This window comes from Papaver somniferum, chromosome 8 (assembly GCF_003573695.1).
Source record: "Papaver somniferum cultivar HN1 chromosome 8, ASM357369v1, whole genome shotgun sequence".
Lineage (NCBI taxonomy): Eukaryota > Viridiplantae > Streptophyta > Magnoliopsida > Ranunculales > Papaveraceae > Papaver > Papaver somniferum.
The window spans coordinates 105,277,837-105,290,364 of NC_039365.1; the positions used below are offsets into that span (position 1 = coordinate 105,277,837).

The window sequence follows — 12,528 nt, forward strand, 5'->3', positions numbered from 1 at the left end:
CGTTTTTCTAAAAAATCAAAATCAGTTTCCCTTAACATCTCTTCTTCTTCCTCCTCTAGCCGAACTCTTCCCCTCCCGCGGAAAACAAAATTCATCACTGTGATTAATTGTCGATTCGTAAAATTTTGTTCGTCGATTAAACTCAACTACATAATGACTCGTACAAAGAAAAGCAGGGACTATGCAAACCAAATCGTCTTCTAATCCATCAATTGAAGAAGAAGAACCAATTGAAGATGAAGGTGTAGAAACTGAAAATCAACCACCAATTGAACCAGAAATTGAACCAACTGTATCTCCAACTCCGGAAATGAGGATAAGAAAGTAAGTTTTACAAACCCAATCTCCTATTTGCTGTTTTTCATCGATTAAATGACGGTTACGGTGTTGGGTTCGACTCAAAATTGAGTTGCGTTTTTAGCCAAACTGTTCTTCACAAAAGCTTCCTGTAAGTGTATATGAACAGTTCGGCATGAATTTCATGAAATTTCAAGCCGAACCTAGTCACAGATAGAGATACATAGGGGTTCGGCGTATTCGATAATCATAATATGTGCCGAACCTAGCACATTTACGAGGTTCAGCTATTACGATATTCACATTATGTGCCGAACCAATACAAAATTATTACCCCAACAATTATCGGGAATATAAATGATCATGTTCGGCTTATATAATACTTATGTAAATAGCCGAACCATGTACTACCAAAAGGTTCGGCGCTTACGATTTTCTCAATATAAGCCGAACCTCACATAATTTTTCTTCCAGATCACACAGGATTAGGTTCGGCTCACTATGACATTTTTAAACAAGCCGAACTAGTTGGTTCGGCTCATAATAATAACACTTTCAGCTTGCCGAATTGTTCATTAGTTGTCAATATCCAGGTGGGTTTGGCTGATATACTAAGCCGAACATATTCCAGACTCGCCAACCTTAGTGAAAAAACACAAACTTTTTATGATCTTAAGCTACAAAAGTGAGATTAAACATAAAATAGAAGTGTACCCTCCTCATCCATCGAATCAAATAGAAGCTTTTTTCTCATTTTTCCCTTCTCCTTCTCCAAAATAATCTAACCTTTTTTTTTCTTACTCAAAAATTTTCATCTACACATATTTATAACTAAATAATCTTAAAACTAATCATTAATCACTAATCAGAATTATTTTAACTAATCATTAGTATTAACACTAATCCTAAAAGGACAGATTTGCCATTAAAAAAGAATTGGTTAAGGGGGCTTCTGATTTTGTTATTTCACATGTTTTTTTTTATCTTTATTAGGTATGCCTAATAAGATTCATGTATGCCCAAAAACAGCCTTCAAATCAAGACTCTAGTGGGCTCGGTTTGCCGATGTGAATTTTCATCATTGAAAAGCCCGGGAAGCTAAGATCCGAACACATTCTTCTTCTCCAGTCCTTGACTCCTCTTCAATCTTAACTGCCAACAAACTCCAAGCTGGACTACTTACTCAAACCTCCACGAAAATCCCGTCGCAAATTTCTACTTACTCAAAGCGTAAACCTTCGTGCTTCTAAAATTGGGTTACTTTTTATTATCTATATCTCTCAAGTTAATTAAATAAAAAACTCAAATCGAGGATTACAGAGCAATGTCAAAAAATGCAGTTAGGGTTTTGGTCACTGGTGCTGCTGGTAAATGTTTTCTTTTCTTTTATTCGATTTCAATTCTCTAGGGTTTACGTTTAGCATATCTGTAGTAAAGGATTTGGTCACATTATTGTTATACCAATTCATTTTCCTTGGAAGTCCTACTGACAATTATTCCTTACTTGAGAAACAAGAAATTAATTATCAGTTCATTTCTTACTGATCCTGCCTTAGATTCTGTTGATTGGTTTTTATTTTGTATAAATTGCAATTGAATTTTAGTTATCAATAGTTTTATTTGTGAATAACAATCAATTAGTAAACAAAGAAGGGTTTTTTATATATTTAGTAATTTCTTCAATGGAGCACCTTGAAATTGTCCAAAAGCTACTGGTTCTTATCGTTTGTTTCTATTTATTCTGGTGGATTATTAAATATTTTGTCAATTTATTAGATATCGAAAAAGAACCTATCAGGGTTCTTGTCACTGGTGCTGCAGGCAAGTCATTTTTGATCTATGATTTTTTTTTTGATTAATAAGAAACGAATGTAGTTTACCTATCAAGTTGGCAATCTAGAAGTTATTGCTGCTTGTCAACTTAAAGTTCTAGTGGATGGTTTGTGTGCTGGTTTCACAAGATTAGCACTTCTTGGGTTTGTAATAGCAGATGCTTTATACACAGTGGTTTGCTCTCATTAGCGGCAAACCTCTTGGCTATTTGTTTCAATGTGGTTCTTCTAACATAACTTATGTTACAGGGCAAATTGGATACGCCCTTGTGCCGATGGTAGCTCGAGGTGCGATGTTAGGTCCAGATCAACCTGTAATTCTCCACATGCTTGATATTGAACCTGCCGCGGAAGCCTTGAATGGGGTGAAGATGGAGTTGATTGATGCTGCATTTCCTCTTCTAAAAGGTATATCTTTATAATACAACCGACTAATCATGAAAACTGATGATTCAATATATGCATTTCTCATGAATCTACTGTTCAACAGATGTTATTGCCACCACGGATGTTGTCGAAGCTTGTACTGGTGTCGACATTGCGGTTATGGTTGGTGGGTTCCCTAGAAAAGAAGGAATGGAAAGGAAAGATGTGATGTCAAAAAATGTTTCTATCTATAAGGCACAAGCTTCAGCACTGGAGAAGCATGCAAACACTGACTGCAAGGTGACTTACCAGTTTCTAAGATTTTGTTGAATTGGTTGCATTTTCTTTTTCAGCCCTACATTACCCGTTTATGGAATATTGCTATTTTGGAGTGTTGATACGTATAAATAAATATATTTCCGTGGTTCTTTCTTCTTGATAGAACGTATCTTTGCTAGCTAGTGTTTAGGCTAACTGGTTTTTGCACCTCAGTTTATTAATGACTAGTGCGTATTGTATATTTTCCTTTTGCAGGTATTAGTTGTCGCTAACCCAGCAAATACCAATGCCCTCATCCTGAAAGAATTTGCACCTTCGATTCCGGAGAAGAACATAACATGTCTTACAAGACTTGATCACAACAGAGCTCTGGGCCAAATCTCTGAGAGGTTGGATATCCAAGTCAGTGATGTGAAGAATGTCATCATTTGGGGTAACCATTCTTCTACTCAATACCCAGATGTTAGTCACGCAACTGTCACTTCAAGCGATGGGCAGAATCCCGCTCGTGAGCTTATTGCCGACGACCAGTGGTTAGACCTTGAACCCATATACCCATGCTTAATCTCCATACAAGTTTAACATTCACAGTTGAACTCAATTTCTTGCAGTTTAATTTAGCTGTTTCTGTTTGAATTCTTTTGTTTACTCAAGGTTGAGAACAGAGTTTATCAAAACTGTACAACAGCGGGGTGCAGCCATCATCAAAGCACGGAAGCTGTCAAGTGCATTATCAGCTGCGAGCTCTGCTTGCGACCACATTCGCGATTGGGTTCTTGGAACTCCCAAGGTAATGTAGAGTTATTCTGTTCAGAACAGAAAATGATTTGGAAAACAGATGATTTTAACTTCATAATCTTGCTGTTGTTATTATTCTCAATACAGGGAACATGGGTATCGATGGGAGTTTACTCAGATGGATCTTATGGAATCCCTTCTGGCCTTATTTACTCCTTTCCAGTAACTTGTGAGAAAGGTGAATGGTCAATTGTTCAAGGTAAGGTCTCAGTTGCTAGTTCAATTGTATTATGATTGAAAAATTGAGATCTCTCATCCTCCACGAAGATCAGTCAACAAAACAGTTTACTAAGTAAGATCATCTTAACGAACTTACTAATGCAATAATGTTGGCAGGTCTCAAGATCGACGAGTTTTCACGCACAAAGATGGATGCTACAGCAAACGAGCTGATTGAGGAGAAATCCCTTGCTTATTCATGCCTCAACTGATGAAGAAATACAAAACTTCGCAATAAAAGTAAAGATTAACAAGAAGAAAACTTCTTACTTTATTTTAAATTTGGAGAACGAAGTATATGATTTCAAATCATTCCAACTTCAATCCGAAATTTGGAAAATGTTGTCAATAATTCTTATTATTGTTATTCCCTAGTTTATGATAATTCTCTAGTAGAAATTAACTTTTAATCCCCTTCTTCCTGGGCTTTGGACGTTCTAGTCATGTCCCTCCGAAGCAAGTACTCTCTAGTCCGAAATTTCCCGCCCAAACATTTTAGTCCAAACTCTTATTGATCCAGAAGATCTATTACCATAAATAGAACATCAAATTGATTTTATACCGAGAACTTCTCTTCCTAATCAAGCTCACTATAAATTAAGTCCGAAAGAGCATGAAATACTACAAGGACAAGTTGATGACCTTTTACAAAAAGGATTGATTAGACCAAGTAAAAGTCCTTGTGCTAGCCCAACCTTTTTAGTAGACAAGAAAGATGGTGGACATCGTATGTGTATAGATTGTAGATAGAGCACTGAATAAAATAACAATACCATATAGATTTCCAATACCTAGACTAGATGACATGATAGATATGCTTTCTGGTGCTAAGGTATTTACAAAACTTAATTTACGTAGTGGTTATCATCAAATACGTATTCGTATAGGTGATGAATGGAAGAATGCTTTTAAAACTCGTGAAGGATTATATGAGTGGCTTGTGATGCCATTCGGATTATCTAATGCTCCTAGCACGTTTATGCGTCTCATGAATCAAGTTTTGCGACATTTTCTTGAGAAAGTTGTCATCGTATACTTTGATGATATCTTAATATACAACCGCAATGAAGAAGAACATCTTGAAAATTTATCTTAAGTATTTACTGCATTACGAGAGAATGTGTTATATGTGAACTTAAAGAAGTGCACATTTCTTACAAACAAAGTGACATTCTTAGGTTACGTAGTTTCAAGTACTGGTATTTTAGTAGATGATTCCAAGATTAAAGAAATTGTTGATTGGCCTACCCCTACATCTATTCATGAGGTGCACAACTTTCATGGATTAACTTCTTTTTGTAGAAGGTTTGTGAAGAATTTCAGTACTGTTATTGCTGGTCTTACAGATTGCTTGAAAAAAGAAATTTTTGAATGGACAGAAAAAACAGATGAGAGCTTTAATTTGATCAAAGAAAAACTATGTAATTCTCATGTTCTTGCTATGCCAAATTTTGAAAAATCATTTGAAATTCATTGTGATGCTTCTATTGTTGGCATATGAGCTGTATTGTCTCAAGAAGGTCATCCAATTGCTTATTATTATGAGAAAAATTCTGATACAAGGAAGAAATGGTCTACCCATGAACTAAAATTGATAACCCTTGTTCAAGCTTTGAAACAATGACATCCTTATCTCATTCACAGTGAATTCTTAGTGAATGTTGAGGGGTGAATATGATTTTGGTTCTACCCGTCCTAGCTACACCAAATGATTACACTTTCTAGGAATGATATGAGATAGAACTTGTTTTCCATTGTATTATGTACCTCCTTTTATAGACTTTCCCAAAATCCCTTCTTTTTATGACATCATGCTTCATGTCCTAAACCTCCTTAATTACCACTAATGCCACTCCTTTTCTAATACAACCTCATTTTTTCCTTTAGTTCCCTCCTTATCCTTTTCTGCTCATGGCTACTTCTTAATGGACTTGGGCCTTAGTCCCCAGCTCCCCTTTGTTCATATTGGATTTGGAACCCCTTCAGGGACTACCTAGCCCTGTTAAGGGGTAACCATTTTCATGTATCAATAGTGAACACTGATAATGAAGCTCTTAAGTTTTTGAAAACTTTAGCTAAAGTTAATAGATTGCATGATAGGTGGTTATCTACTATCACTCAGTATACATTGTCTATTAGACATAAGAGTGGAAAACTCAATCAAGTAGCTGATGCTTTGAGTAGACGAGCTCATCTTCTCGTCACTCTTAAACATGAGAGTTTATCTTTTGATTTCTTGAAGGATATGTATAGTGAAGACAAAGATTTTCAATCACTTTTGGAGAAGTGTGGTTCTTCTACAGTCAGTGATGATTATCCCATTCAAGATGGTTTTCTTTTTAAAGGAAATCGATTATGTATACCACAGTGCTCTTTACGTCTTCACCTGATCCAAGAATTGCATGGCAGTGGTCTTGGTGGACATTTCGGATGTGATAAAACCATTGCTTTGGCTGAAAAACGTTATTTTTGGCCTTCCCTGAAGCGAGATGTTCAGAAATACGTACAAAAGTGTATGGTTTGTCAACAATCCAAAGAAACTATTCAAAACACAGGGCTATATACTCCACTTCCAGTTTCAGATGCTCCTTGGGTAGATATTAGCATGGATTTTGTTCTTAGTTTACCACGTACTTCAAATAGCAGTGACTCTATTATGGTTGTGGTAGATCGTTATTCAAAGATGGGTCACTTCATTGCTTTCAAGAAGACAACAGATGCTTCAAATGTTGCTTATTTGTTTTTTTAAATAAATGGTTCATTTACATGGAATTCCTAAGACAATCACTTCTGATAGAGACACAATTTTTTTGAGCTACTTATGGAAGTCTTTGTGGATGCGCTTGGGAACTAAGTTGCAGTATAGTACAACTGCTCATCCCAAACAGATGGCCAAAATGAACTTGTAAATCGTTCTTTAGGAAATCTGATTCGAGCCAAGATTATTGGAGGCAAATACAAACAATGGGACACTCTCTTTCCACATATGGTTTAAACACTACAGTCAATAGGTCTACCGGTAAGACACCTTTCGAGATTGTGTATTCTAAGGTTCCTAACCATATTTTGGATTTGGTAGTACTTCCAAAACTGCGACATTCAAATGTAAAAGCAGATAATATGCTTGAGAAAGCTTCACAGGTTCATCAAGAAGTAAAAAAAGCTTGAAGATTCCAACAACAAGTACAAAGAAGCTGCAAATAAACATAGAAGAATAAAGACTTTCAAAGAAGGAGAATTAATTTTGATTCATCTAAGAAAAGAGTATTGTTATAGCATTGCTCGGTTGATCCCACCAAGCGTTGGTATGTCAAGTTTGGTTGTCATATTTTAGTGAATCAAAACTCATGTTAAGAGTCGCTTGATTATGTACTAGAGTGAACTTCGTAAAGGTTAGCTTGAAAGTATTAGGATATGAGACATTACAAGTATTGCGAAGACTTGAAGATGTGAAGAAGCAAGGAGCTACAACGAAAACAATCATCCTTCCACTTGAGGTTAGTGATATTTGACTTGAACTGTTTCATTCCCTAACGTATCTTTCAAGTCGTGCATATTGAAAACATGGCTGCGAAGCATATATGAACTCTAGATAGACATAGTATTAAGGAATACCATACGAGGTTTATTGCTTAACCATTAAACTTTGTAGATAAGACATCGCCATAATCATTTGAATGCTATTGTGATTATGTATGGGCATGAGGTGAGGATTTCATCCTAGGGAACAATATTTACATGTGTTCTAAGGAAGTAAGTTCATAAACTTGTTTGTGAACCGAAAAGGAATTTTGCCAGGTGTTATTGGTTTTGTTATTCATTGCTTATCTTATGATCAACCAATATGTGTGATAGAGTATAACCGCTCACAACTTGTTGTGTTCTTGGTAGAACTGTTCACAAAGGCCTGACTTATGTATTGGTATAAATTTTATTAGTAAAACCGATTTTAAGTAATCACTTGTGGTATGATCGGATTTTGTATGTCTGACCTTGTAAGGGAAAGGGAACCGATCCTAGTAAGGGGTGCAGTACATCAAAGGGAACCGATCCTTGTATGAGGTGCAACAAGGTTTATAGCAGAAAGGGGAACCGATCCTATGGACATGTGCAACACATATAAGTTAGATACCATATATATGTGGGGAACCGATCCTAGTACCTAGTCAACCGAATCTTTTGGAAGCTAGTGTGACTATGCGTAGTACTCACATGGAGGTAGAACCGAAAATTGTTTTGGTAGAACCGTTAAACCCATGATTGTGATTGAATGTTGATTTGATCAATCACATAGTTCTTGAAAGTAAGATGAACCAATTCTAAACTTGTTTGGAAGTGTGGAAAATCGGTTTCAAGGTTGCAAGTGTGAAAGAGAACTTACAAAGTTAAGATGTCGACAAATTTTGAACACGTGTTATGAATGTTTATTTTTTTAATTGTTCAAATATATTCCTTAACGGCTAAGGGAAGAGAATCCTAGGATCGAAACATAAGTAAGTTAAGAATCTTTTAATTATTGTTATTAATTTTATTTTATAGGGAAATTCCAGAATTAGTAATGTGCATTTACTAATTAGATTTTCCGAGAGATTTCGATCGTTATTTTTGGACAGAGCATTTCCAGGAATTATGAAAACCGAATATGTGATTTTATGAATATCTTGAGAATATTTTCGGTTTTGGAAATTCCTTGGTGTCCAAACTTCCTTGTCTATAAATACACGAAGTTTTCCTTTCTAGCAAACTAATCCTTCGTAATAACAGACTTCCTCTTTTGTCTTTGTTACTGGTGTAGCCGCCTATCGTAGAGGAGAGTGATCTAATTAGGTGAAATCTCTTATGGCCGCTCAGTTTAAAGTCTTCTTTGGGATTGAGAAACTCTAGCGCAACCCGTCGGTGGGAAACTAGATAATTGCGGTTTATCTTTGTTTTCGATTGATTTGATTGACTAACGGTGGTTGAAATATGATTGCACCTAGTTTGTTTATTTTTGAGAATCTTCTCTTCTGATATAAGATTCACTCAAACTAGTTCAGAGTTTCGACAGGGATCTTTAGACTGTTGTCAGTTCTAAAGACGATCTTGTGATAATCCATTGTTAACAGACTCCGTTCTGTGCGTGATTGATCACAAGAGATTCAAGTGATTGTGTGCAGGTGTTTATTGAAGATTTAAGAAGATTTGAAGACAAAGAAGATATTGAAGATCTTACTTGGGTTTTATAATCTTTGGTGTGCACAATACTTGTTTGGGAAAAAGAGGATCCAATTAATAATCAGTTTATCCTTGTGGTAGATTGGATTGATTAATTGAATAGATCGGCATCAACACGGTTCTTCGGATTAAAGGTGTTGTTGGTTTAATCTTAATCGATTACCTTTGGGTGATTGAACATAAGATAGATCTAGACCTGACGAAGGAGTTTATGTTAAGATAAACGGAAGAGCCTTTGTCCGACTCATATCACTTGGTTGAATAGAGTTGTTACCAAACAGATTTATTGTTCCTTTACTGTTTGGAATACGAACCAAAGGGATTGCTCCAAGTACATGACTTATTTATAAGTTGGAGGCGTGGTAATACAGACAGAACTAGGTGAACTATAGAGTTAGTTACTTGGTCTCAACTATACGAAGTTAGTGTAATTTTGTGTAGCGGCTTAATCCTGAGAGTATTCAATTCTGTACTAGGTCCCGAGATTTTTCTGCATTTGTGGTTTCCTTGTTAACAAAATCTTGCTGTGTCATTTACTTTTATATTCCGCATTATAATTGTTTTATTATAATTAAAGTAAATTCACAAACATTAATTCCTATTTACTTGATAAGCAATCCTATTGTGTTTGGTTAAGTCCTAACCTTTGTATCAAGTAAACATACTTCGTTGTTGTATTGTCTCGATCTCGTATCCATAGACGATCACACGAAGTGTGAACCGATTAGTTGTATTGTCTCGACTCAGTCCATAGATAATCACTTTCGGAGAAATGACTTATAGGTAGGAAAATTTTTAGCTTGAGGTATATTTGGGTACCCTCGCCTTTTCAAGTGCTTTCCTACTGGAACTTACAACAAGACAAAGATGAAAAAGTATGGACCATCTAAGGTATTTAAGAAAACACTGATAACGCTTATGTCATTGATCTTCCTTCAAATTGAAGCATTTCTAATATCTTCAACGTGCAAGAAACTTTCACATTTCATGGTGAGAATGAAGTTATTTTTACTGAATAACTCGAGGGCGAGTTTCATTCAAGAAGGGGGGAATGATGTATGACATCTTTCCTAATCCTCTGTTTCTTCTAGTTTCTCTTATTTCTTTTCTTACAAGACTTTGCTTTCCTAGTTTAGGTAGATTTCCTTTGTTACCTAGTCGGCTGTTGCAATCCTATATATAGAGGCTAAGTTATTGTTTAGAGATAATCTTATTCTAATTATTATTATTATTATCAATTAAACACTTATAATCTTGATTATTCAATCATATTTTTATCAAGTTTCTTACGAAACTTAAACTCTCTTCGTATCCCCAACAACTTTTTGCTTTCAACCCTATCATTCTACATTAATTTGCAAGTTACAAAAGAGTTTAAAATATTACTGCAATCGATAATTAAATTTCTTGGTGTCCACTTAATAATCCAATCTACTATTCGAATAGGTGATAACATTTGGCATTGCAATTCTTGTACTCCTTTACTTTTTGCCGAAAGTACCACTTCCAAGAGTGCTTTAGCTTCATCCTGTTCAAGGTATGATGCTTGGGTTCTATAATATCTAACTTCATCTGTATTACAAAAAAAATTTCTTAAAATTAGACCGACACCATTTGTTTCATCTTTATATGCCACATCAAAATTCATCTTAATGCAAAGTAGTCGAAATCGCTTCTTGGTCCTACTCGGTTGAGAAACTTGGAGCTAGGAACAATGTGTTCAGACTTGGAAATCGCCAGAAACTCGGCATAATACTCGAAACATGTTTTTATAGAGATTTATATGCTACTACTCATGAGTCATTACTTGGACCTAATTAAATTTAAATTTTAACTATCATGTAATTAACTGCATAACACTGTAATACTGAACCTATTTATCATGTTTTTAGAGGTGTTTACATTTGATAACTCCCATATGAGAGGTTACAAAAAAATATTCTGCTTTTGGTGCATGCAAAGCCAACTCGAAAAAGTCGTCAACTCGTTTTGCTCATAATCGATTCAAATCGTCAAAATCGGTCGTCTTAATCGCTCAAAATCGAAAATGGCTTCGAATTGGAAATCGAATCGGTCATGTAGCGAGTAGCAATTAGTCGGCCAGTAATCGGGTTTGGAGAACAATTTTGACTACACTGGTTTAATGTAAGGATTTTCAGGCCTTTTTCAAGCTTTATTTGTAACACCCGCACTTTTCGCATGACGCGTTCTCAAAGATGCGTCATTTGCATGAGATGAAGCATCATCTTAAAGCATTGGTTGCGCGTTAAGGGGAATGTTGTCCAAGAAATATGTTGTATCATTATTGTGCAACAACCAGTTGGTGATTAGCCAAGAGACAATATCGCACCATCATGGTGCATTATGCAGGTTATATTGACCAAGAGCCAATATTGTACCATCATGGTGTATTACGTTAGTGGTGGCTACCCGAGAAATATTTTGCACCATCATGGTGCATCATCCATTGGAAGGATGGATAAGCGCAGTATAGATGGCGCTTCACACCAGTATGAGGCTGGCCATTGCGATATTGCATCATCATGGTGCAAGACTTGAGTTGGTCATCGGGCCAAAGATGGAAATACCGCCATCATGAGCATTACTTTGAGATACATGGCAACGACCGTGAATAGTGAAGCAAATATGTCAAACTGTTCCCCAGTTTTTAGTTATAGAAATGTCAATAAAACATATATAGGGAAGGCCGGTTGGTCAAAGGTGCATACAACAAAGATGCGCTAATAGTTTCATAGCTTTCCCAGTAAAGCCTATATGATACACAAACATTATGACGCATAACTTAGTCAAAAGAGCTTCATGATGCTTAGGCATCATCGTTGCGAATTCAGAATTTCACCACCATAGTGAAACACGATGCCATTGATACACATTCTTGCACATCATTTGCAAAGGACTCTTCGGCCTATACGTACTAGATATTTGCTTGGCCTTTGTCCTTGCAACACGAGTTGGATTTATTTGCTTGTCCCGATGTGGATGAACTACGGTCAGTTCTTGACCCCTTAAAGGTAGAGAGGAGGGTACGTGAGAAACTGCAATGAGACGTACTGGAAATTATGCCCACGGCGCCATGTCGCGCCTGCAATAACTCCTCGATACGCAGCTTTGATGCTAGTGACCGGGTCTCGGAACTTCACTTCTCGCTAGGAATATGCACGTACTTTTGCAGTTGCAAGCATGATGCCTTAAACTTAGTTTTCACACCGTTCCAACTTACCCTAGTTTTTCACATAGGCCATTGCAAGCCTATTTTCACTTTCTTACTTTGCTTGGGCATCGAGTTGAATGCATGTTGTTAGAGAAATGATTGTTTGACCCCAAAAGTTTTGCTATCTCAAGCTTGTTGTCAATGTTAGATGATCAAAACTATATCTTGATTTTTGGTCTACTAAGTCAAGTCTGAGACTATGTTAAAATTTGGTAGTTGAGTGTCAGACATCATCCTCGAAGATTGAAGATCGACGAAGACATTTGGAGAACTTTTGTATTAGGTATGTGA

General features: G+C 36.2%; 1 protein-coding gene across 2 annotated transcripts; it reads left to right on the forward strand.

The window, feature by feature from the left end:
* Window positions 1-1,437: 1,437 nt before the first annotated feature.
* Window positions 1,438-4,201, forward strand: LOC113302441 (malate dehydrogenase, cytoplasmic-like). Of its 2 annotated transcripts, none has more exons than XM_026551346.1 (7): window positions 1,438-1,664; window positions 2,379-2,537; window positions 2,620-2,795; window positions 3,030-3,307; window positions 3,429-3,564; window positions 3,660-3,771; window positions 3,909-4,201. In XM_026551346.1, exons 1-7 carry the CDS (start codon window positions 1,622-1,624, stop codon window positions 4,001-4,003), a joined length of 999 nt encoding a protein of 332 aa, XP_026407131.1. In that variant the 5' UTR covers window positions 1,438-1,621; the 3' UTR covers window positions 4,004-4,201. The 2 variants fall into 2 exon arrangements, with proteins under 2 accessions (XP_026407131.1, XP_026407130.1); XM_026551345.1 differs by lacking the exon at window positions 1,438-1,664 and adding an exon at window positions 1,912-2,118.
* The last annotated feature ends 8,327 nt before the right edge of the window (window positions 4,202-12,528 follow it).